Raw genomic sequence first — 26,330 nt, 5'->3', positions numbered from 1 at the left:
CCACGCTTCAGCTCTAGCCTACCTTTTGACAGATTTATTTCTTGTTACTCTCTCCCCTGGTAGGCAATTCTCATGTGTCCATTTTGCTATTTGTAAGTAGGTGGTATGGCTCCTGAAGTTAAAATATATTGAAAATCAAATTTTCTAAAATTGCAGTTTTTCAGTTCTCAGAATGTTTGTTCCTGATTTTCATGGGTATAATGACTCATGCCTATTCTCCCTTCAGATGCCATTATTTAATTTAGTAAAATAACCTGAGCAAGTTTAATCTCAGAAGAGCTACGTGACAGAATTTGAAAGCTAGCAGAGACAGGACTGAAATACCTCCTCCTCAATGAAGTGTTTTCCCTAAGTAAACTGTTTGGTTCTTTGAGATATTTATTTTCCGTATTATGAACTCAAGCTTTGGAAAGGCAGCTAGTTTCAGGAATATTTAGAGGGCTAGACTGACATTGTCTAATGGCTGTTTGGTGTTGGGGGAGACAGCATGGAATTTTGAACTGTGAGTTGAAGGTATCATTTATCAGAACCACTGGAACATGTTTGGAAAACCCTGAGAAGTTAATAAAGATTTAACGTCAGCTCTTATGAAAACAGCTTAACATATTGTTATGAACGCTATTTCTTTTTCAACTACCTTCACCATTACTATTGTACCCCAGGCCTAAATCATCACGGGGTAGGAATCAAAGGTGAATATATGGTTTTGCCCAGGAAAGTTTTATTTCACCTGTGGAATAGCCCAACCGTTGGCCATACTAACTGGTTTCTCTGGTATTTGTAGGGGATCGATGACATCACTGGTGAACCATTGGTACAGCAGGAGGATGACAAACCTGAAGCAGTTGCTGCCAGACTAAGACAGTACAAGGATGTGGCAAAACCAGTCATTGAATTATACAAGTGAGTGTGCTTCAGGGTTTCCATGGCAGATGGCCAGCCAGCAAGGGGTGGCTCCTCATGGGAAGGACATTGGGCTGCAGTGGGGTAGTGTTTCTTTAAGCTTGATAAACCCAAAAGGCCCAGTACCTGTCAGATGAAAGTCAGATGAAATGCTGGCATTGTACGTGGGAGAGAATGCCTGGTACTTTTATGCTGAGACTCTTAAAAGGACCAAAACCTGATCATCTCTGTCTGCTTGACTGTAAAACTGCATCTAGACTTTTCATTTTTCTCTTAAGGGACTGAAATAATGACTTACATTTTGATACTCCCATATGTAAATATCTGACTTGGATAGAAGATTAGAAGAGACTTTTGGCCCCCACATGTCTGGAGGGTGTTTAAACAAAGAAGAGCTAAAACTACAGATTGCAAATTCACATGGCCCCAGAGGCCAGGCAGTTACTGGAAATGAGTGTCAAACCTGGTGGGGGCCTTGTCAAGCTGGGCTGTTGAGTGACAGTTGAACTGGACAGCTTCCTCTGTTTCTCTAGCCAGTTATCACCCCAGGGACACTCAGGCTCATTGTGACCAGTGATCCCTGTTTTTCAAGAAGAGCAGAAATCAGGCTCTCTCTGTGGAAGAAAATCCCAATTTTTATTATTTTATTTTATTTTTTTATTTTTTTACACAACATTTACAGCTTTATTGATAGGGTATAGCCATTATGCAAAATTCAGCCATCATTATACAACCTCATTTCCCATCTAAAATAAATGAGAATATATTTTACTTTAAATGGGACATACTGGCAAAGTGCCAAGAATTAAAGACTAACCTTAAAGTCCTAATTTCATACTTCAGATATCACAAAAAGCAGTGATTCCCAAAACCATGAAAGCATAATGAAATAACTACACAGAGAAAAAGGACATTTAACTCATTTCATGCTTTCTTAATTTTATATAGTGAAAACGGACATATTTATAACCTCAGCATACTTCATAAAATCATTATTCATCAGAAACAGACAAATATTTACAAAGAACATTTAACTTAAATTTCATAGTTGCTTATAAAAAGGCACTTGAAAGATTGACCTGTATAAAGAAATGAGTCTTGTCAAGAGATGGTAAACTATAAATATAAAATATACCACAACGTTAAAAACCTCATAGTGTTCTATAGGAAAATCTCTAAAGATAACTTAATCTTTCGGGGTAAAAAAGTATTTAGCATTACAGATTTAAAATGCAAATTTTATATATGAATTCAATAAGGAATACATTTAAACCCTACATTGCACATAATCATCATCTATTTTGTGGAAAACAATAAAAATTACGTACTTTATGAACATGTGCACATCAAAACCAAAAGGTTAATTTTTACTTTTTCCTTTATTGGCAACTTTGATGCATTTTTTAGGTTTTGGTTCCCAGAGCGCGTTTTTTACAAATCTTGAAGCCACCCCCCCGTCCAGCTTGCCAGCCTCTTTCTCGTCTGTTATGTCCTTGACTCTGTTCATGTATACTCCGATTCTTTCTAATTCTTGCTTTACTGGATGTTCCTTAGGATTGATTCCCTGAGTTGCCAAATAAACCCAAAATACTGAATGTAATGTGTAAGTAGAAACTAAATCCACTTTTTGCTCGTTCAAATGGGTCCAACTTCTGCAACAACGCAACTCATTTCTAGACACAGACGTCACGGTCTTCAGCGTCTCATCCACAGCACCAGTGGAATTCTCAAACGTTGATAAATACCATGACTTTCTACAGGATAGTCTTCATTAATTTCTTCGCCTGCCATTATGACCAACTCGCGGGCCTTCCACTCCTGCCTACCTGAAAGCAGTCAGCGGCGGTGACATCAGTGGTGCACCGGCTCTCCCCAGTTTTTATATTGGCAACAAGTTAAAAAAATTTTAACCGCATGGAAGCCAAACAAACCCTATATGTGGACTGCATTCGGGACAGCAGGGTACAGCCTCTGCTATAATCAGTTTCTGACCTTGTACCCCCTGAATAAGTTAGCAACCCTGTACATATGACGTTGCTGATCATATTATTAGGACACGTCTTGTATTTCATGATCTATTGTTGTAAGTAATAAAGGTTTTAGAGTAGCAAGGATTGTCAGTGATTTGCTTTTTAATGTATATATTGAGGCAGATTTGGGGTTGTCCCTATAATGTTATTCTTGGATATGTTTTTATTTATTTTTTTAAGGTTTTTTTTGTTTTTTGATGTGGACCATTTTTAAAGTCTTTATTGACTTTGTTGCAATATTGCTTCTGTTTTACGTTTTGGTTTTTGTGCCCCGAAGCATGTGGGATCTTAGCTCTCACACCAGGGATCAAACCCGCACCCCCCTGCATTGGAAGGCGAAATCTTAACCACTGGACCACCAGGGAAGTCCCCTTTAATATGGTTTTTTTTTTTTTTTTTTTTTTTTGTGGTACACGGGCCTCTCACTGTTGTGGCCTCTCCCGTTGCAGAGCACAGGCTCCAGACGCACAGGCTCAGCGGCCATGGCTCACGGGCCCAGCCACTCCGCAGCATGTGGGATCTTCCCGGACCGGGGCACGAACCCGTGTCCCCTGCATCAGCAGGCAGACTCTCAACCACTGCGCCACCAGGGAAGCCCCCCTTTAATATGTTTTTAAAGGGGAGAAGAAAAGGTGGCACGATGGTCAGCTTGCCAGAATTACTAGGGGTGTTGATACATTTGTAGGGGCTGTTTTGGCGCTCAGTGATGTGTGATATAGACAATGAGATTGTGCTTACATTATGCCCAGGATCTTCTTCTGCTCTAATATCATGTCAAAAGGAAACCTAAAATGCTTTGTATGTTGGACTTTGTTTTTCAGGAGCCGAGGAGTACTCCACCAATTTTCTGGAACGGAGACTAACAAAATCTGGCCCTATGTTTACACACTTTTCTCGAACAAGATCACACCTATTCAGTCCAAAGAAGCCTACTGAGCCCTCCAGTGGAAGAACCAGGAAGATATGGTCATCCATTCAATTGTATGTGTAGTGTTGGTGCCATGTCCCAATTAGCAGCTAGCTGAGATAGCTTGCAGCATCTTTTCTAGTTTAAATGGTGAACTGCTATGAAAACTAATGAATAGAAAGAGTTAATGAAGAGGCTCTTCTCTGCCTTTCTAAAAGAGGGGCTACCTGCACATGTTTAAGATGTCCCTGCACATGTCTCAAGTCCTTCACAAGAAAGAAAGCAAGTACAGGCTGGATTTCCAGTGGTGTATAACCCAAGCTCTAGCTGATTTTCGACAGCCATGTTGTTGCCATAGTGGCCTTTTCACACGTGATGGCGGTGGTCCCTGGTTCTCCCCAGCCCCCAAAGGCTGTTGAACCATAGCACCAGGAGGCCTGAGAATGCCAAGGGCTGGAGCTGCCTTTGTCCCAGGTTCTCTGGTATGTATCCTCCTGGTGACAGTGGGATTGAAGCTAAGCTCTCAGTGGTTGCTTCTCTGGCCTTGAGTCACTCTCCACAATTAATTTTTTCTCTTAGGAATGACACCTTCTCTCTGCATCGATACTCCGTAGAATCTCTCCTTTCCAGTCATCCTGGAATGAAAGGATTTGGCTTTTACTACTTTTATTAGACATCTGTTTTCTCCCTTCCTAGACTATTAAGTAATACAGATTGTTACTGCTTTTATCCCTCTCAAATTCCTTTCTAAGAGCTGAGAGCTAGGGGACTGTGTTGAATCTCTTTATGCACTAGGAACTGAGCTATGTGGAGGGTCTATTTAAACTGCTGGTCTGACTCTCATGGGTTGACACTGCTCCTTTCTTTTATTGTGGCAAAATAAAACCCTCAGAGTCTTTAGGGAACCCTGAAAAACTGGCAAATATTCACCTCCATAAATGTTAAAAGATCATATCATATCTTATGTATGGAAGTAAATAAGACCATATGGAATTACTGGACTAAATGAATAGTTTAGCTTTTTAGTCAAGACAAAAAAAATGTATTTTGAAAATGCTGCTAAATATTGATGCTGACAGTGTTTTTCTCCTGTGAGTGACCCAAGCATATTATAAATAGTTGGTGAAGGGAATGGAGCCTGTGGCGTTGAGGAAAACGTTGCACTAGCCATGCCTAGACTGATGATGACAGGTTTACGATTATGGGATTTGACAAAAATCGTAATTTTTTATTCTATTCCAAAGATGCTTTCTATAGGGTGGCCATTAAGTCTAGAAATACAGATCATACCATTTTGTCATTCACTGAAATGTAGTATCAGTAAACCATTTATTTAAGGATTTGCCTGGTTTCCAGACTTGGTGGCCATCTTTTATAATTCTTGCTCTCCTCTGGGAAGGACAATGAAATTTATTCCTGTTGCCTTAAAAATAGATATTCCTCTTCATGCATCGTGACTGTCTCCAGGGAGGGTCCTTTACTATTCCTGGGAGTGACTTTTGTCTAACTCTTCCTGCTGGTGAGAAAACAAAAGAAGCCTATTTCAGCATAGGTGGTGTTGAAACACATTATTTATCTTCCGAAGATGTCGCAGTGAATCCACAGTCAATTCACTGACCAGTGGATTCTGTATGGTAGCCGTACATCTTCCTTACAAATACTGCCCCCCACTCTTGCCAATCTCTCTCCCTTTGTCCCTTCATGTGAATGTTCTTTGGCTACCTTAGTGGAAACACAGACCAGTTTCCTCCTTATCCTCTGAATCAACGTGAAAGAAGATTATTTACTTTTTAGGTTTATGCATTTAAAATGCCCAGTTCAGGTATTTGAAACATCAGTGCATGACAGTGACTTTTTAGAAGACTTGTGTTTGAATGCCAGTTGATAGGGACAGGGTGAAAATCAGACATGCAGATACAGCTCAGGTTTCCTGGGGAATCGGGCAAAGAAAAACAAGTCTGCTATGAGGAAAATTGCTTCTGCCATAGAGACAATTTCCACAAAGTGGGAAAAGTAGAAAGTTAAGGTTATTATATGGATCATTCAGAAGAGGAAAGTGTGTGCTTTTTTGGAAGCAGAAAAATCTTCAGACCTCTTTCTTCACTTCTTTCAATGTTTAGCAGATGTTCCAGTGTAACCACTGGCTTTGGAGTTTTTCAAAGAGGCATGGGAAACGGCCTAGGTGACCCCTGATTCCATATACTCTGCTCCTCCATCCTTCCCTCCCTTCTCCCTTCCAGCAAAATAGATGCTTAGTGCCAGTGTCAGAACCACTCAGTGTGTCTCAACGCTGTGCTGTTTCTGAGGTTGCCCTGCAGTTGAGGGCAATCACCTTTGCTAGGTGAGGCCAATAAAAGCCAAACACTGTTTCTGTGGGCTTTGAAAGATGATACTTGTTTCATGTTCAGTGGCCTAAAAAATCTGTTTCTGGTTTTCTTCAACAAAGTCTAGTTTTTCCTTCAGTGATTTTATAAAAAAAATAAAATTTTCTTGAAAATATTTTGACAAAGGTCAAATTAAAGGGGTATCTTTCTTTAGTTTTCCTTCTACTGCCACACATGAGGTTCCATTACAGTTAGGCAAAAAGAGTAGTTTGGCTGGTTTCTAAGATTCCTACGTGGCCCCACCTTCTGTTACTCTAGCCAGCTCTGCGTTCAGTTTGCTTTCCGCTATCCTGACCGGCTTCCCGCTTACTTGGAACTTGAAAATATTGCCGTGTTTAATACACTCTAACGCTAAAGCAAGCATATAATAGGTACCATTTATCGAAGGCCTACTGAGTGCTATGTACAGTTTTAGGACCTTTACAAACATCTCATTTACTCTTTCCAGCATCCTTTGAGATAGGCACGATTCCATGTTTATAAACAAAGAAGGCGAGGGTCAGAAAAGTAAAGCATCTTGCCCTGGCTCCTGCTGCCTGCGCACAGTGTAGTCAGGACTCAAAGCCAGGTTTTCCTGACTCTGCTCCTGGATGTTAACTACCTGTGTCCTGTCCCAAGCAAGACAGGGCACTGAGCTGCTTGGTTTTGCTTACATTTCCAAGTGGCCTCATGTCAAAAATAGCAGAGTTCACTATGGTGACCTTCAGCTCTGTATGGGACTGTTCCCTTTTTTTTTTTTTTTTTTTTTGACTTTTGCTTAAGCAAAGGAAGCTGCTAGAGGAGAGTCTGAGCCCTTGATCCTCCATAACTACTCATTTGTAAATAAAGTGAAAGGCTGTCAAAGTAGACCTGGGTCCAGGCTAATCTGTGGCAGAGGCAAGCTCAAGGTCTTCACCTACCCTTTCAGTGTCCATGGCATTGTGCCCCTGAAGGGACCTTTATGCCTGAGCCACCCAGCCGTGGTGCTCACACACAGGCCTGGACTCCTGCGAATTCACCAGACACTACTCCCTTTGCTTCCCTGACATCAGAACAAATCCCTCCCTCACTCCCACCCCGAGACAAGGCCCTGATAGTAACTGATCTTCCCTAAAGGGCTAGCAGATGCACAGATGGTGACTGAGCCCCTAATATAGGGTCATCCTTGACTTTCATACTATCTGCCCTGTATGACATTACACATGAACATGATCCTGAATGCCAAATCCACACCTTTGTCCGCCCTCTGATGTGGTGGCAGTGCTTGTCATGCACAGTTCTGGCAGACATGGGCTATTGGCTTCCTGTCTCCCCTTCCTCCCACAGGGTCACTTCTGGCATCCTCCAGCAGCCCAGCTTCACCCAGGCTGTGCCCCTCTCTTTGGTAGGGAAGGGAAAAAGGTAAGAATAGGCATAGGTGACAGAGGATTCTTGGGACAGAGGTGATGGTGTGGCCTTTTCTGCCATTACTAGGTTGTTGACAGGATAAATTTAGATAGAAAGATGCCTATATAAACCCATAAATAGGGTTTTTGTAAAATTTAGTTCACTGGGACCTGAGTTCAATATCTGACTTTGGCTATTTGTTTAAAGAGGTCTTACCATCTGCTGGGGGTGGGGAGTGTCTTTGCCCAAATCATAAAGTCAGCAGATTTCCAAATATATTAAGGTATCAGCATATTCTTGGTAGTTACTGTTTATTGGTCCTCGGTGCTAAGTGTACTGCATCCATCGTGTAATTAAATCCTCCACAATGACCCTATGTGATAGATAGTATTATCTCAGTGATCTTGCCTCCTTGGATTTAAAAACTGAAATAATCCTGTCTACTTAACCTTTTCCTTTACCTATAGGGATTAATCAGGAAACTCAAAAAGGCCTTTTTTGTACGTTTCTGTAGTTTGAGTTCCCTGTTCTCATGAATAGGTAAAACAATATATTTGCTCCCACCTGGAATCCTTGCTTTTGGCTCTGGTGCTGAGACAGGAAATGGGCACTGGGTGGGTCCTGGTGGTAGTTGCACACTGTATATGCAGAGGGCATGTGTCTCATCTGTACTCTGCTGGGTCGCAGGATCTCGGGAGGCATTCGTATCTACCTGATGAATTTCATTTCTTTTCATTTAATAGACGATACCTTTTCTCACTGCAGTAGTTTTACCAGAAAGGCAATTCTGGTAAATAAGACAGAGGTGTATTCGTAGTATGAATTGCTTTCTCTCTATTCTCCTCCATTCTCAGTACTCCTTGTCTATTTGGTGTTTCAAAAGAAGAACCCAGTAGCAGAGACTTCTTTTAATAAGGGAATGTGGTCTGGTCATAAGTTATCGTCCCTTTCCATAAATAACTGACCCAGTCTGGTTTCCAGATGAAAAGTGTGCAAGACCCAGGTGTCGGGGAACCATGAAGCTGTATTTCAACTATGAGGAAAAATCTGCTTCCTGCATCTGTTGAGACATAATTACAAGTGTTGAGAAATGCCGTACCTTATCTTTTAACAAATTGCACAGTTCTTGCCAAAATAAATGCCATTATCTGTATGCTTCAGGGAATTCCCTAAATTGGTGTGTGTGTGTGTGTGTGTGTGTGTGTGTGTGTGTGTGTGTGTGTGTGAGAGAGAGAGAGAGAGAGAGAGAGAGAATATTCATTCCTTCTTTGGTGATGATTAGGCTATTCCAGAAAGCACAGTGTTAATTCTTGAAATAAAAGATTTCCTGTTTAAACACATGTCAAAGAGCAGCGCACCTTAAAGATTCTCCCTGGGGTTGATGTGTGTCTAACTTCGTTTCATAAAACCTTTCTCTTCTTCATTTAAAGCTTTGGATATAAAGTCAGAAATGTGTTAAATAAAAACAATGTTTTGTGTTTAATTTAGAGAAGAATAAAGGGAAGAAAAACAAAAACTCAGTCTTTATGTAAGCTACAGGGTGTCAGGGCTTAGAGGGCTTTTCTAGTTTTATGAGAATTTATACTACTGATTTTTATATGTTCTTGTTTTTGAGATGCATAGATCTCGGGAAATTGTTGAGTTACAGAGACATTTCACTATGATCCCTCTCAAGCTTAAATCAGTTCTCTAACCTAATGACAACTTGTCTCTGGTTTACTGTCCTGTGAGATGTCAGCTCCATTTTCCCAGAAGTCACGTGTTTACGATGAGTCAGTGCTTTTCCTCAGTGTGAAAGTCGTCGGCCCTCTTGATTTCGGTGTATGTGCTTAATTCAAAGATTCTAAACCTGTAGTCTAATCTGTACCTGCTCTCTTAACTGTTAATTGTGTTGTTGATTTTATCTTGCTTGAAGATTGATTCATACTTTTTAATTTGATAGAAATAAAGTTTTTTTTTTCCGCTTATAACTAGTGAGTTCCTTTAACATTTCTGTAGCTTTTTACACTTGGGAAAATACACATCTTCACAGAGATTCTCATTTATGCCACTGTGCCGCCACCCCGTCGTCAACAGTGTTTTCTACAATTTGTAGATGGGGAAAACAAGGAACATGGTGTTCACTGGATAAGGTGACAGTTGGTGGCAGAGTGAGACCCTGAAACCAAGAGTTATGACCCCGAGTCTCATTTTCTTGTCTGTTCATCATGTTGCCTTACTTTGTTTACCCTCAAGCTCCTTATTTTCCAGCACTTTATTAACATATTTTCATGGACCTTCTTTTTTTTTTTTTTTTTTGCCGTACACGGGCCTCTCACTGTTGTGGCCTCTCCCATTGTGGAGAACAGGCTCTGGACGCGCAGGCTTAGCGGCCATGGCTTACGGGCCCAGCCGCTCTGTGGCACGTGGGATCTTCCCAGACCGGGGCACGGACCCGTGTCCCCTGCATCGGCAGGTGGACTCTCAACCACTGCGCCACCAGGGAAGCCCCATGGACCTTCTTTAGTTTATTCTTAAAACAGCTGGGTGATGTGAGCAGATCCCATCATCACATCCTACACAGATCACATCCTACAGATTAGGAGACTGGATCAGAATACGTGGAATACGTGACTCTAAGGTCCTAGAGTCCCGGCTTACTCAGCAGAAGCAGAACCCCCAGGCCTGTCTGGTGGGAGCTCGAGGCATGGAGGAAATACAGCCTCTGCAGGAGAAGCTCCCGGTGGCAGGGAGAGGGGCAAACGCCCTGGCTTCTGCCAACCTCATCTTCTCCTGTCTCCTAAAGGGGCCTTCCGTTAGCTGCAGCCGGTCAGAAGCCAGCTAACACAGGAGCCTGGGGAGTGCGTTCTCCAGGCTTCCATGGCCCTGAAAGGTGAACTGGACATGATGGCAATGTGGGAGATTGTTTTAAAGTTCAAACCATTCACCTTTCAGGAGGATTTTACATCTCTGCCCCATTGGCTTCATGCTTGGGCATGTGATGTGCTTTAGCCACTGGACTGTGAACAGAAATGAAGGTGCCGCTTCTGAGCAGAAGCCTTAGGAGCCAGAGCATGGGCACCCATCTCTGTAACGAGACTGGCAGCCTCATGGGGCTTTTCTTTTACCTGAATCCTGAGGTAGAGACTTGGAGCAGGGATGTAGCCAATCCGTGATGGACGAGTAGTGTGCGTGAAAAACCTTTATTTTTATAAGCCACTAAGATTTGGGTGGAGTTTGGTACCACAGCATAATTCATCCCAAGCTGACTGATAGAAATGGGTCCAAGATGAATATGTCATCCAGTTACAACTTTCTCTTATCAACACTTTAGGCTGTGGGGCTGCAAAGATGAATAAGACCCAGTTTTTGTCCTTGACTTCCTTACAGTCTCCTGGAGGGGATGGACACGATTAAATAACTACACATAACTGTTGGAGTTAATCACTGGGTTACACTTGACAGAATATAGGTGGAGTGACTCTTGGCTGGCTAAGTAGAGACCAAGGGAGAGTTAATATTTGAGCTGAGTGATGCAGGAAAGAGGGAACGCAGGCCAAGGGGATGGGATGTGTATCGAAGTATAAGCATGTAAGGCAGGTGGAGGCCAGGACTGGGGAGATAAAGGTAAGATCAAGTTGTATTGACCTGGTCTTAAAATTTGCAATAGACAGTACAGACTCTGCTGGGAAGTGACTTATCCGATTTGCATGATAAGATTGTAATTGTACTACAGGTCTGAACTAAGATGTAGGGTTCACCAAAAAGGAATGGTTGGATTATAACGAATGCCTCCAGAGGAGAGTTAAATGCCTCCAAGGGAGAAGTCAGGAACAAAAATGAGTGAAACGAGAGTGAGGGGAGGTGGTGTGGGGGACACTGCTTTTGCTGAAAGGGGAGCCACTGTGTGAAACCTTTTTTTAAAATTAATTTTTATTGGAGTAGAGTTGCCTTACAATGTCGTGTTAGCTCCTACTGCACAGCAAAATGAATCAGCCATACATAGACATATATTCCCTTGAAATCTTATTTTTAAATGTTGGCAATTTAAACGTTAGAAAGCATTGCACGGGCCAAACAGCATATCATTTTAAGCTGGTGTGGGACTGCTGGATCAGAGGCACTCAGGAGGTAGGAATGAGGGTCTTAGTCTAGATATCTATGAAGTGAGGGGGTAGGATATGTAAGGGTAAGGCACTATGAAGGGGACGATTTTCTAATTTTGATGACCAAAAGAAATGCATAGTTATATAGAATTTTGCTTTATCAGAGAACACCACCTGCTTAAATAAATCACTTGAGTTTTTTCTCCCAGAGTTCAACTGGGTATGATTTTCCCCATATTTTCCCCATATATTTTCCCTGTTTCAGCCACTGAATATGTAAGCAACCAATAATTAAATGAAAACCATACCCATACTTGAGGGAACCTTCCTAAACTAGTTATGTTGTATATGCATTTTATATATGTGTGTGTAAATAAAATTATATATGTATATGTGTGTACATATATGCCTACGTTACAGAAGATAACATTTACAGTTTTACTGAAGGTTTACTCTGTGGTGACAGGCAATGGACCAAGCATTGTATACCAGTTATAGATGATGAACCTCAGGCTTAGAGAAATTAAATAATTTGCTCAAGACCACCTACTCAGTAAGTAGTAGAAGGAAGACTTCAACTCCAGCGCTCACTTAAGATTATTCAGCTGTTCTTCCTCATTCTGACTCTTACTACCCAAAGACCCAGAAGGACCACAATTAAAGGGCCTGCAGTCAAGGCATCTTTGGCCTTGGGCAGGACTTGCAGGAGTCAGGGTGGAGAGCCTTGCCACTTGGAGGTGACTAGGGCCTGAGCAGTGTTGAGTTTCTCCTGTGACCAGCTTTTCTCCTAGTCAGGATCCTAGCGCCAGTCCCTTTAACAAGGCAAGAAGACCTCCCATGGAGAGATTAGGTCTCATATCCCATCAGGCGTTGCCATCTTGCACCCCCCATTCTAAGTCCATGCACCCTGAGAAAATGATTCCCTGCTGAGGAGGAATCAGGGATACAAAAAGGAATGGGCCACATCCAGATTAGTCAAGACAGATCAGCCACTCTCTTCACAGTAATGGCCCAAATACACTGACCACTCTAGATCCACTATGTTATATTCCATCAACCACCCTGGGTGCACTGACCATCTCAGACTACTCTGGACATGTTGACCTCCAAAATGTACCCTGGGCACATTGATCATATGCACTCAGCACAGTATGTGAAGCCTTCTATCAGCCCAGCAGGGTCAGGGAGAAGCGGGTACAGGCTAACATTGCTTAAAGACCTGACTGAACCATCTTCCATATTTTATCTGTATATTAAAAAAAAAAAACTGCTGTTTCCCCCATATGAAGCCAATAAAACAACCCAATTATTTAGTGTTCATATGAAAACCTTACCTAAAAATTTATAAATGTTGGTATTTATCAATAGAGTTTAGATGGTGAGGGCTCTTTGAAGATGACATGCCTCAATCTTACTGTTTCTACATGTCTTCCCCAAACTATAGAGATCAAGGAAAGCAAACAAAATCACAATTAACTCACCACATAACACAATTAAATCTACCACATAACCAGGAAACAGAAGACTGCGAACTCTCGTTGCATTTGAGTGGAGAAATAAATATCTGTAATTAGTAGCATGGAGCCCATGTGGAAATGGAGAGTGAGGCAGGGATTATTTGGAAAAAGGAGAGTGCAGTGGCATCCCAGAGAGTCCCACACTAAGTGGAAAAATACTGAGAACAGCCATGCTGGATTAGAGACCTCACTAATGGGGGAAGGAAGGGGCTTGAAGGTACATGGGGCTAAATGGTTCTAAACATGTATGAAGAGGTGTAGCTTCTGGGAGAGAACAAGGAGCTTGGAAGGAGGAGATATCTCTTGGAGAGTTAGTGACAAAGAGGGAAGAATAAAGAAGTTGGTGGAAATTAAGTTTTTCTAAACTCTCCCTAATCATCCTCCCTTATCCCACAGAGCCTCTTCGTTAAAGAAATTGTATTTCACTATACCAACTGAAGAGGGGACTCTTGAACTAAGAAACTAGTAAGTCCTCAAATCCTTCAACCCTATCCGTAGAAACATCTGGTCCATCCAGAAAAATCCAAAAGTCTTGAAAATGAACAGGTGAAAGCAGCCAACATCCACACAAAGTCACTTTCAAAAGGAAATAGAGAATCAAAAATCTTCAGCTGGGCTTCCGTGGTGGTGCAGTGTTTGAGAGTCCACCTGCCGATGCAGGGGACACGGGTTCGTGCCCCGGTCCGGGAAGATCCCACGTACCGCGGAGGGGCTGGGCCCGTGAGCCATGGCCGCTGAGCCTGCGCATCCGGAGCCTGCGCTCCGCAATGGGAGAGGCCACAACAGTGAGAGGCCCGCGTAGCGCAAAAAAAAAAAAAAATCTTCAGCTGATGAAAACACCCGAGACCCAACCTTCAACCAGAAGACACTGTAGTACAACACTCCAACATGAATCATATATTGTTAGACAAGGCATAAAAGTTATGAAAAAAAAAAGTTATGAAAAAACATCACAAATCAGTAATTCACAAATGCAAAAGAGAAGTGGGCACAAAAAGAGGTGTGGAATAAGAATTGACTGAAGGCAGAAAAGAAAGTGATTGAAATGACAATGATCTCCAAAATAAGGACTAAATTACAAGATGTACAAGAGGGAATAGATTCAACAAAGTATACAGAGGAGATATGGAAAAGTGAAATGAAAATTTCCATGAGGTTGAAACAAAATAAGAAAAAGTGAAAAGCTCAAAGAAAATAATGCCTATAGAAGATAGACAAAGAAGACCTCATACACTTATAACTGATTCTGTAAAGAAAAACAAATAATAAAGCCAATGTTTAAAGCTATAATTCAATAAAAACTTACCAATAAATACATAAATAAATCCTTAATCTATATATTGAAAAGGACACTGTATATTGAAAGTTACACCATGGAACTTTGAAAATTGACTCAGAATAGTCAACTTTAAGACATATATATTTTTTTACATCTTTATTAGAGTATAATTGCTTTACAATGGTGTGTTAGTTTCTGCTTTATAACAAAGTGAATCAGTCATACATATACATATGTTCCCATATCTCTTCCCTCTTGCGTCTCCCTGCCTCCCACCCTCCCTATCCCACACCTCCAGGCGGTCACATAGCACCGAGCTGATCTCCCTAAGACATATTCTTGTATGTCCAGGAAAACTCCTCTAAGCCTTCAGGCAAAAAGACGAAGTGATTCAATGTACAAACCAAACAACAATGGCACAATATTTTCAAGGAAAGAAAAGTGTGAACCAAGGATTTCATATCTAGCCAAGCTGACCTTCAGTTATCAAGGAGATGTGGCAAAAAAAAAAAAAGAAAGTTTATAGTTGATGACTCTGGGTGAAGGGCACCAGGGGTAGTATTCTTTTAACTTTTCTACAGATGGGAAAAATTTTAATTACTAAGTGGCAAAAAAATTTTAACTTTAAAAATGTATTGACTATTTTGAGTATTTACTGATTTCTTAATTCCTCCCTCTCCCCAGCCCCTGGTAACCACTAATCTACTTTCTGTCTATCGATTTGCCTGTCCTGGAAATTCCATATAAATGGAACAATATATGTGACCTTTTTTGCTTGGCTTTTTCACTTAGCATCATGTTTTTAAGGTTCATCCATGTTGTAGCATTGATCAGTACTTCATTCCTTTTCATGGATGAATAATATTCTATTATATAGGATATACCACATTTTGTTCATCCAGTCATCACTTGGGTTGTTTCCACTTTTTGGCTATTATGAATAATGCTGCTATGAACATTTGTGTACAAGTTTTTGTGTGGACATACTTTTTTTTTAATTTTTTTTTTTTGCAGTACGCGGACCTCTCACTGTTGTGGCCTCTCCCTTTGTGGAGCACAGGCTCCGGACGCGCAGGCTCAGCGGCCATGGCTCACGGGCCCAGCCACTCCACGGCAGGTGGGATCTTCCCAGACCGGGGCACGAACCCATGTTCCCTGCATCGGCAGGCGGACTCTCAACCACTGCGCCACCAGGGAAGCCCTGAACATACATTTTTAATTCCCTTGATTATATACTTAAAACTTAAGTTCCTGGGACAAATGTATGGATACCAAGGGAGAAAGGGGGTAGTGGGATGAATTGGGAGATTGGGATTGACATATATGCATTATTGATACATGTATAAAATAGATAACTAATGAGAACCTACTGTATAGAACAGGGAACTCTACTCAGTGCTCTGTGGTGACCTAAATGAGAAGGAAATCCAAAAAATAGGGCATATATGTATACGTATAGCTGATTCACTTTGTTGTACAGTATAAACTAACACAATATTGTAAAGCAACTACACTCCAATAAAAACAAAGAATTAAGTTCCTGGGTCATATGGTAACCCTATGTTTAACTTTTTAAGGAATGGCCAAACTGTTTTCCAAAGTGGCTGTTACCATTTTACATTCTCACCAGCAATGAGTTCCAGTGGGTTCCAATTTCTTCACACTCTTGCCAACACTTGCTATTGTGGTTTTTTTTATTATAGCTATTCTTGTGGATGTGATCTTATTGTGATTTTGATTTAATTTCCCTAATGGTGTCAAGCATCTTTCCATATTTCATTATTGGCCATTTGTACGTCTTCTTTGAAGAAATGTCTATTTAAATAATTTGCCCATTTAAAAACTGGGTTATTTGTCTTCTTATTGTTGAGTTGTAAGAGTTCTTTATGTACTGCATACTAGACTGTAATCAGTTATAAGATTTGTAATATTTTCTCCCATTGTATGGGTTGTTTTTTTCACTTTTTTGATAGTGTCTTTTGAAGCACAACAGTTTTTAATTTTGATGAAGTGCAATTTACCTAATTTTTCTTTTGTTGTTTGTGTTTTGGTGTCATATCTAAGAAACCATTACCTAATCCACAGTTCAAAAAGATTCATCCCTATGTTTTCTTCTAAGAATTTTATAATTCTTACATTTAGGTCTTTGATCTAAATATTATGAGTTAATTTTTGTATATGGCATAAGGTAGGGGCTCCAATTCCTCTGCATGTGGATATGCAATTGTCCAGCAACATTTGTTGGAATGACTATTCTTTCTTCATTGAGTTGTCTTCGTACCTTTGTTGAAAATCAACTGACTATAGATATATGGTTTTATTTCTGGACTCAATTCTCTCCTATTGATCTATATGTCTATCCTTATGCCAGTACTACACAGTCTTTTTTTTTAATTTTTAAAAAATTTATTTATTTTATTTATTTTTGGCTGTGTTGGGTCTTCGTTGCCACGCATGTGCTTTCTCTAGTTGCAGCGAGCAGGGGCTACTCTTTGTTGTGGTGCACAGGCTTCTCATTTGCAGTGGCTTCTCTTGTTGCAGATCATGGGCTGTAGGCATGTAGTGGTTGTGGCGTGAGCACTCAGTAGTTGTAGCTCGCGTGCTCTGGAGCACAGACTCAGTAGTTGTGGCACATGGGCTTAGTTGCTCCGTGACATGTGGGATCTTCCCAGACCAGGGCTTGAACCCATGTCCCCTGCATTGGCAGGCGGATTCTTAACCACTGCACCACCAGGGAAGCCCACTACACAGTCTTTTTTTCTTTCTATACCTAAAATTAAATTCTGTTTTGAGAACCATTCCTCCCAGGTCATAGAAATTTTTATTTATTTTTTTACACAGTGGGCTCTTATTAGTTATCGATTTTATACATATTAGTTATACATGTCAATCCCAATCTCCCAATTCATCCCCCCCACCCCCCCACTGCTTTCCCCCCTTGGTGTCCATACATTTGTTCTCTATATCTGTGTCTCTATTTCTGCCTTGCAAACCGGTTCAACACAGTCTTGATTACTGTAGATTTGCAGTACATTTTGAAATAGAAAATGTGAGTCTCTAAACTTTTTTATTTTGTTTCTTTAATTTTTATTGGAGTATAGTTGATGAGTCTCCAACTTTGATCTTCTCTTTCAGGAATGTTTTGGCTCTTCTGGGTCCCTTGAATTTCCATTTCAATTTTAGGATCAGCTTTTCAATTTCTGCAAAAAATGACATCTGGGATTTTGCTAGAGATTGTGTTTAATCTGTAGATCCATTGGGGGAGTATGGCCATTTTAACAATATTAAGTCTTCCAATCCATGGCCATGTGATGCATTTCTATTTATTTAATTCTTCTCCAATTTCTTTCACTGATATTTTGTAGCTTTTGGTGTACAAGTCTTTTGCTATTTTTTAAAAAAATTATTGCTAAGTATTTTATTCTCTTAATGTTATTGTAACATTGGAATTGTTTTCTTAATTTCATTTTCAGATTGTTTTTTGCTAGTACAGCTATAAAATTGATTTTTGTATATTGATGTTTTGGCCTGACATCTTGCTAAATGCTTTTTTTAGCTCTAATAATTATTCTTTCTCACGCTCAAATCATCCCAAATTTGGGAAGTAGGATCCTTTAAGTTGTTCTTGTTTCTTTTTAACATGGCTCCATTGGTGACTGAACACTTTCTTGATTGTCGGCATAAGAGTTCACAGTGTCATCTTGTACTTTCCTTTCTAAGACCTGGAATTAGTCATTTCTTCACAGAGCTCTGGTCTCTTTTAGTGGGGTAGTAGGGTATTCAGAAACCACCAAGATCTTGGCACCATGTATGCTCATCGTTACTGTGGTGACATTAGATAGAATTAAGAAATATATACATTTTAAGTTATAAGTTCATACTGATATTTCTAATTCCAATTCAATCATTACAGAATTTTTCCATACCCTCTTTTATATCTTTCTTCTCAGACTGAAAATCTTATTTCCTATTCACATTAATATATTTATTTATTTGCTTTATCCCAGTGCTACTCCCAGTGTTATATAAATCAACTCATTTTTTTTTGTTTGTTTGTTTGCGGTACAGGGGCCTCTCACTGCTGCGGCCCCTCCCGCCGCGGAGCACAGGCTCCGGATGCGCAGGCCCAGCGGCCACGGCCCACGGGCCCAGCCGCTCCGCGGCATGTGGGATCTTCCCGGACCGGGGCACAAACCCGTGTCCCCTGCATCGGCAGGCGGACTCTCAACCCCTGCGCCACCAGGGAAGCCCAAATCAACTCATTTTGTTCTTCAGAAATTAGGAAGTTTTTCTTCTAAAAAAATTTCTAGTCCACTTCAATAGTGTGCCTAGAGGCCTAGTTGATTTACATCTGGTTCTAGCTCCTTATTTTCTTGAAGACCACTAGCAGTTGGCTGTTGATTTTTGTATGTTAGCTTTATTTTCTGCTATCTTAAGGAATTCCTTTATTATTTCTTTGTTATAGTATTGATTCTGTTGGGTCTTTCATGTAGAATATCTGTACATAGAAATAGTTTTACTTATTTTCCACTTTTAAGTTCCAATTGTTTTCTCTTGACTGACTGCATTGGCTGATATTTCCAATACAGTGTTAAGTCGTAGTGGAGACAATGGCAACCTTATCTTGTTTCTAGCCTTAGACTCATCTTTCTCCATAAATAAGACTTCTTAACTTTCCTCCATTTCAAAAGTTAGCTATGTTCCTTTCATTCATTCTTTCCTAAGAAGTTTTAATTATGTATCTATGTCATATTCCATCGATTTATGTTTTTGTCTTTATTATCTCCTTCCTTGTGCTTTCTTGGTTCAGTTTGTTGTTGTTGTTTTTCCTAGCTGTTTAAGTTGAGAATTTAATTCATTTATATTCATTCTATTATTTTTATACATGTTTAAGACTGTGAATTTTCCTCTGATTATTGTCATAGCAATATCTCACAAATTCTGGGATGCAGTGTTTTCATTATAGTATTTACTTTGTATATTCTCTTCACACAAAGGCTATTTAATAGTTTTTCTTTTAAATTTCTATGTGGAAGGCCTTTTGATTTTTAATTTGGATATTAATTTCTAGCAGTATTGCATTGTGGTCAAAAATTTTTTGGTATGATTTCTACTTTATGGAACTTTTGAATATTCTTTTATGAAGTTTTGTGACTCTCCATGAATTCTTGAAAAGAAGATATATTCTCTATTATTGCATATCTGCATTTAACTTATGGACAACTGTAAGTGAGTTCTGTTATTAAATTCATTAAATGTTGCATCTGAGAAAAATGAGATTTTTAATCAGGATTACATTGCAATATATTAACATAAGATTCTACTCGAAATCTGGTTTGGCTAACCATTGTTCTTTTCTTAGAAGTTTGTACTTCCTCAGTTCCTAAGGTGGGATATGCCAGTTGGCCAAAGCTGGAAAGAGGAAGAAAATTTCATATTTTACAATTACCCTGAAGTGAACGATGAAAAACATTTTTAACTATTAAACTCTCAAGAATTAAAAATACTGATGATATTCAGGATTGTGAGGTTATAATGTAAAGGGAAACATATACTGTCACAGGATATACAAGTTGATAGAGTGACTTTGGAGGGCAAGTTGCTAATATATATCAATATTAAAAATTCACATGTCCAGGGCTTCCCTGGTGGCGCAGTGGTTGAGAGTCCGCCTGCTGATGTGGGGGACACGGGTTCGTGCCCCAGTCCGGGAAGATCCCACATGCCGTGGAGCAGCTGGGCCCATGAGCCATGGCCACTGAGCCTGCACGTCTGGAGCCTGTGCTCCGCAACGGGAGAGGCCACAACAGTGAGAGGCCCGCGTACCACAAAAAAAAAAAAAAAAAAATTCACATGTCCTTTGATTCTATATACTATTTATTTTAAGGAATTCTTCCTACAGAAATACATATGTGCACAAAGTTATATACATAAGAATGTACATTGAAGTCTTGGTTGAAACAGCAAAAACTAGAAACAACCTAAATATCTTACACTAAGGATATGGTTAAGTAATACATAAATCATACTCTATCTTTATGTGGAACACTGTGTACTGGAAAAATTGTCAGATATATTCTTAATGAAAAATATAAACAATATGTAGTTTATGATTCCATTTATGTAAAAAATTGTGTGTGTGTGTGTGTATGTGTTTGATGGATAGTAAGTCCATAACTCAGGTGTACAAGACATAGAACTGTTTTTTTTTTGCCCACACCTCATGGCTTGTGTTATCTTAGTTCCCCAACCAGGGATTGAACCCGAGCCCTTGGCAGTGAAAGCGCCAAGTCCTAACCACTGGATCACCAGGGGATTCCGAAATAGAACTTTAAAACATTTTTATAATTTTCTCTTATAATTTGGTCTAATTTCTGTTTCTAATCCTCACCACATCAACCTGGTAGATATACTCTCAATGAATTTGAAGTTTCTCATTCCTTTTCTCCAGGGTTGCATCTGAGTTCCAAGGAACTGGGAGATGGGATAGCAACTGGTCCCTCTGATACTCGAGGTCCTCTGTCAACACAGGCATCTGCCAAGATATCCATCTTCGTGATTCTTGGTCATCAGTCACATAGGTGTTTCCATCCTGTCAGCTCAAGATGTTCTTCCTGCTTCTTCTCCATCTTGCCCATGGGCACAGAAATCATTCTTCAGGCCCAGGACTCGTTTTGCTGATCCTTTTCCCTACCACGGCACTGGAATGTCTGAGAGACTGTCTACGGTCAACGTCTCAGGATGCTGCCTCAGAGACAGGCTGCCAAGCCCCTCATTCCAGGACACTCCAAAATCTATACCTTTACCTCTTTCTTTCAGACTCCCTGCTCCCCTCCTCCCAGGGAAATATCCAAGGGTGAGGAGAAGATGAGTGGGCCATCCCTCTGTCCTCAAATCCTCTACTTTTCTTACTTATCATGTGTATAAACTAAGATTCATCCTCATTCCCGGGGTTTCAAACTTGGGAAAACCAGAGCCAGGGGAAGACCCTCACAGCCCTCATACTTGTTTTTTCTCATCCTTCTCTCAACAAGCACAAAAGAGCCAAGGTGTTTGAATTGGAGAGTTACAGCAAGAAAGGAATTTGGTTAATATTTCTAAATATCTTCTTTAATTTTTAAAGTTATTTTTATATTTTGTAAAATTTTTGGCTGCGTTGGGTCTTCATTGCCGTGTGTGGGCTTTCTCTAGTTGTGGTGAGCGGGGGCGGCTCTTTGTTGCGGTGCGCAGGCTTCTCATTGCAGTGGCTTCTCTGGTTGTGGAGTATGGGCTCTAGGCACATGGGCTTCAGTCGTTGCAACACGTGGGCTCAGTAGTTGTGGCGCATGGACTTAGTTTCTCCATGGCATGTAGGATCTTCCCGGGCCAGGGCTCGAACCTGTCCCCTGCACTGGCAGACGGATTCTTAACCACTGCACCACCAGGTAAGTAAGTCCCTCTAAATATTTTCTAGTGTTATTTTTTACTCATATTTATTCATATGTGGAAATGTAGAAGAAAGTTCTGGAAAGGTATATGTCAAACAGTTAACAGTTTCTGCCTCTGGGGAAGGCTGTGAAGAGTAGGGAGCTGCAACCCTGCTGCATGCCTGATGGGAGAAAGAGAATGACATTTGAGAACCCACTAATGACTCCACACACTCCAAACTAGAGGTTTAGAAAAAGCGACATTACGAGATACTCCTTTTTTCCCTCCTTGTTTGCTGACTCTCTACAAGCAGAGTGGGTGTCACCTCTCATTCACCGCCTCCTAATGGATAGGATTAATAAATAATGGATTCATCTAATGAGTTTCTGATCTATGTTTAATTTCCAGTTGGAATCTTTAGTGGACCCCAAAACCCTATTTTATCTCTGTTGTTTCAAATTCTTGCGATGAACTTTGTTTTTGTCACCAAACCTGTTAAGGAGTAGTAAAGTAAACGAATGCAATTCTCAGCAGCAACCTGCTGACAGTCTTTGGTTCAAATGTAAAGGGGAAGACCTAAAAGGAGGAAGGGGGAAAGCAAAGGGTCAGGATCCAATAAAACACATAGTCCCAGGACAAAATACCTGCAAAGATTAGTGGATGGGGAAACAGATCCATGTATCTGGAGAAAGGTCACACCTGTCTTATTGTTTATAGGCCTTTGTTCTTGACCTAGGATGCTTCAGTGATTTAGTGGAAGTCAAATTATATTAATTAGATTTATAGCTGGGAGAGATTGCCTTCTGGATAAAAGACTCAAGATTCAAAAGACCTTGAAGCTAGGTCAAAACAACAAAATGCAATTTAATGGAAATGAATGCCAAGTCCTACATTTAGGTTTAAAACATTCAGTTGCAGATTATAGAATGGGAGGAACTTGGCTTGATAACAATTTTATGAAAAAAAATTCTGAGATTTTAGATAACCGTACACTAGCCTAATCCAAGGTTTAAAACTCCTCCACCCGCTAGAAAACAGCTAATAGGATCTTCGCGCCTATAATAGGAATATAGTTTTGTGTTCAGATTAATGGAGGAGTTATATTGTACTGAGTATTGGAAATATTTCCAGATATATTGCTAACAAAAATTATGAACAAAATGTAGACTATGATACCATTTATGTAAAAAACATGTGTGTGTAGTGGATATGAACTAAGTCTTATATTTAATTTTCAAAATTCAGTTCCAAATTTCAGGTTATAAAGTAAACCTTCATAAATGTTTTTTTTTTCTCTTGGCTGCATTGGGTCTTTGTTGCTGGGTGCAGGCTTTTCTCTAGTTGTGGCGAGTGGGTGCTACTCGTCGTTGCGGTGCACAGGCTTCTCATGGCGGTGGCTTCTCTTGTTGTGGAGCACAGGCTCTAGGTGCACAGCCTTCAGTAGTTGCAGTGTGTGGGCTCAGTAGTTGTGGCACACAGGCTTAGTTGCTCCGTGGCATGTGGGATCTTCCTGGACCAGGGATCGAACCTGTGTCCCCTGCATTGGCAGGCAGATTCTTAACCACTGTGCCACCAGAGAAGTCCCAAAATGAATTTTTTAAATGTTAAAAAATTATTAAGTGAATCCCTTGGCATGGCCACGTATCTTGATAGACACTGAATATAGAGTGTTTGGGCAATACCTGAAGTACTTGGGGAGGTTCTGGGTTCTACTTTTTAGAAAGCCATTTTGAAAGAAGAAAATATTCAAAAGAGAGTGAAAAGGAGAAGCCGCAGAAGGGGGGTAGGTAGGTGAAGGACCTGGGGCTGAGTGTGGGGAGGGGACAAGAGGGCATATTCAGATATCTAATGAGCAGCCCAAGGCAGAGCTGAGACTGGTGACTAAATGCTATAAAGACGACAGATCTATGATCAATACAAAGAAGGCCTATAACAGTTATTACTATGCCACAATGAGTAAGGCTGAGTTCCCTCGCTACTGTGTTCCCTGTCAACTGGGAAGATGATGATGATGTGAACAATAATGGTTACCATTTATTGAGTATTTACTAAGTGTTTTTCATATATTATCTCATTTAATACCCACAACAGTGCTATGAGGCTGAGAGAGCTTAAGTAACTTGCCCAAGGTTTGATTGCCTACCCACAAACCCACAAAAAATGGAATAGTCCAGTGCATCCGTATTTCAAACACTTTTTGTTCTAGTCATCTAAGACTTTTTTAGCAACTTGATAGTTCAGCCTATTTCAACATCCAGCAGAGAGTCTGACAACAGTTGATGCTCAGTGTGCATTAGTTGAATCAGAAATAGTAATCTATGAATGGGAATGAAGCATTGTGTAATAAGAATGGGCTTTGGAATAAAATGCACTCTGCCATGGTTACAGATCTTGAGATGAGCCCAAGAGACACGAAGTGTGTTTCTAGAGCAGCACTGTCCAATCGAATTTTCTGCAACAATAGAATTGTTCTTCAATTATGCTGTCAATATAGTAGCCACTAGCCATATGTGGCAATTGAGCACTTGAAATGTGACTAGTTCAACCGAGGAACTGACTTTTAAATTATTCTATTAAAGTTTATTAATTAAATTTAAATAGCCACATGTGTCTAGTGGATACTGTATTGAACAACATAACTCTAGAAACTGATTTTTCTTGCATTTCCTGCACTTGACTGCAAGAGGGGTGAACTGTGTGAGGAGGGTGCACAAGGCTAATGATTGTGCTGAGTTAGATGTAGTCAGCGTGCCCTGGGCTCATCCGGGGGGTGTATCAGGCTGGCTGAGGAGTCACAGGCAGCATCAGCAAAACTCACTTCTCAGAGCCGCAGAACTTTGAACCCATTGGTAGGATGTCCAGGTAGCCCCCAGGCAGATCAGCCAGAGGGAAGAACTAAACTAAACTCCATAGGGAAGAACTCATGGCTGATTGGAGGTGCAAGCTGCTAACGGGGCAGGACAACCTCTCTATGCCCCTGGGGTCGTGCCCTCCAAAGTTCATGGGTCACCAAATTCACGTGGAGAGAACAAAGATCAAGATGGCTTGCAGAATTTTAGGGGACTTTATTGACCTCTTAGTGCATGGCATAGCTTCCCCCAACCCCAGAGGAATCTCAAATCCATATCTTTCCTGTTTCACTTTGTGCCACCTTTTCCATTGCTCACCAATCTTCACCCATGCAGGTCTTCTCTGTTCCCGCCTCTGTTCCCGCACCAAACCTCAGCAGACCATTGTGACTAAGAGTACAAACTCTGGAGCCAGATCGCTGGAGTGCAACTCCTTCCTTTGCCGTTTGTTAGTAACTTATTAACATTTCTTTGCCTCAGTTTTTTCACTTGTAAAATGAAAATAATAATAGTACTTACCTCATTGGGTTGCTGAAAGGATTAAATGTGTGACTATATGTAATGTACTGAGATCACTACCTGACATATAATAAGTATTATAATAGTGTTGGTTAGTATTACCAGTAATAATAGTCCTCCTACATTAAGATTTGCTTCCTATATCTTATATATTTTTTGCCTGGGCAACTGGTCATCCTGCAGGTCTTGAAGTCCATTCATTTTCTCAGAGAGATGTTTCCCTTTCAGTGAGCTTAGTCACCGCCCTCCTCCACCTCCACCATTATATGTTCTAACAGTGCTGGTACGCTGGGCTTTTCCTTCATAGCACTTATTCCACTTGCATGATTATCTGTTTGGATGATTGGTTATTAAATGTCTTTCTCCTCCATTAGACCAAAAGCTCCTTGAGTAAAAGAACCACAGTTGTTCAGTTGTTCAGCGTTATATCCTAAGGGACTAGCGGGATATTTGTTCAGAGTAGTTGTTTAATGAAAGAAAGAATTCATGAAAAAAAAAGAATTCATGGAGGCATGTCAGCATCACAGGATAAGGCAGTGTAATATTTCAAGCCAAGCTCACAGAAGCAAACCCTCTCAAATATTCAAACTGTCAAAAGTCTTCTCCATTTTGTAACACCTTTTACTATCCACCCAGTTCAGTTCTCTCCATCATCATTAATGACCCACAGTTGAAAATAAGAAGCAGAGGTAGTTTTTCATGGAAGAGGGAAACGTAAACCAGCAAATGTAATTGAGAGAAATTTGTCCTTAGATGTTACATCCAATGGTCTTATTTGCTTTTTGTGGCCCCTTGGGAGATGTTGATATGCAGCTCCAGCTATGGTCGATTAGCAATATTCAACGTAAATCCTGGAAGAAAAAGAAAATATTGAATCATTATTTTTAATTAGCAATTCAAGTGTTAAGTAATCATTCTTTAACATTTTGTGTGTAATAAATAATTTTATGTGGTCATTCATCGATCTGAAAAGCATTTGATAGCTGATATATAGTGAAGAACCATTACAGACCTTTGCGCAATTTGTTAGAAGCCCCAAAGGTTAAGATAACGAAATAGGACCAAATCCCGAAGGGTCAGTTATG

The 26,330-nt window shown here is 40.4% G+C and overlaps 1 protein-coding gene and 1 pseudogene across 9 annotated transcripts in view; one reads left to right on the top strand and one right to left on the bottom strand.

Annotated features, from left to right (window-relative positions):
• Positions 1 to 26,330, top strand: part of AK4 (adenylate kinase 4) — a 146,528-nt gene that overhangs the window by 68,504 nt on the left and 51,694 nt on the right. For 4 of the 9 annotated variants that reach the window (XM_060139840.1, XM_060139842.1, XM_060139837.1 and 1 more), the window contains exons 5-7: positions 785 to 903; positions 3,755 to 3,914; positions 13,588 to 14,445. In XM_060139840.1, the coding sequence (XP_059995823.1) occupies positions 785 to 903; positions 3,755 to 3,869 (234 nt within the window). In that variant the 3' untranslated portion in view covers positions 3,870 to 3,914; positions 13,588 to 14,445. Of the gene's footprint in view, positions 1 to 784; positions 904 to 3,754; positions 9,560 to 13,587; positions 14,446 to 18,538; positions 19,298 to 26,330 lie in introns of those variants that run through there. The other 5 variants (XM_060139844.1, XM_060139839.1, XR_009538908.1 and 2 more) reach the window with 4 other exon arrangements.
• Positions 2,264 to 2,694, bottom strand: LOC132516141 (nuclear nucleic acid-binding protein C1D-like; annotated as a pseudogene).

This window comes from Lagenorhynchus albirostris, chromosome 2, assembly GCF_949774975.1.
Source record: "Lagenorhynchus albirostris chromosome 2, mLagAlb1.1, whole genome shotgun sequence".
NCBI classification, from domain to species: Eukaryota; Metazoa; Chordata; class Mammalia; order Artiodactyla; family Delphinidae; genus Lagenorhynchus; species Lagenorhynchus albirostris.
This window is presented reverse-complemented; position numbering and strand designations above follow the sequence as displayed.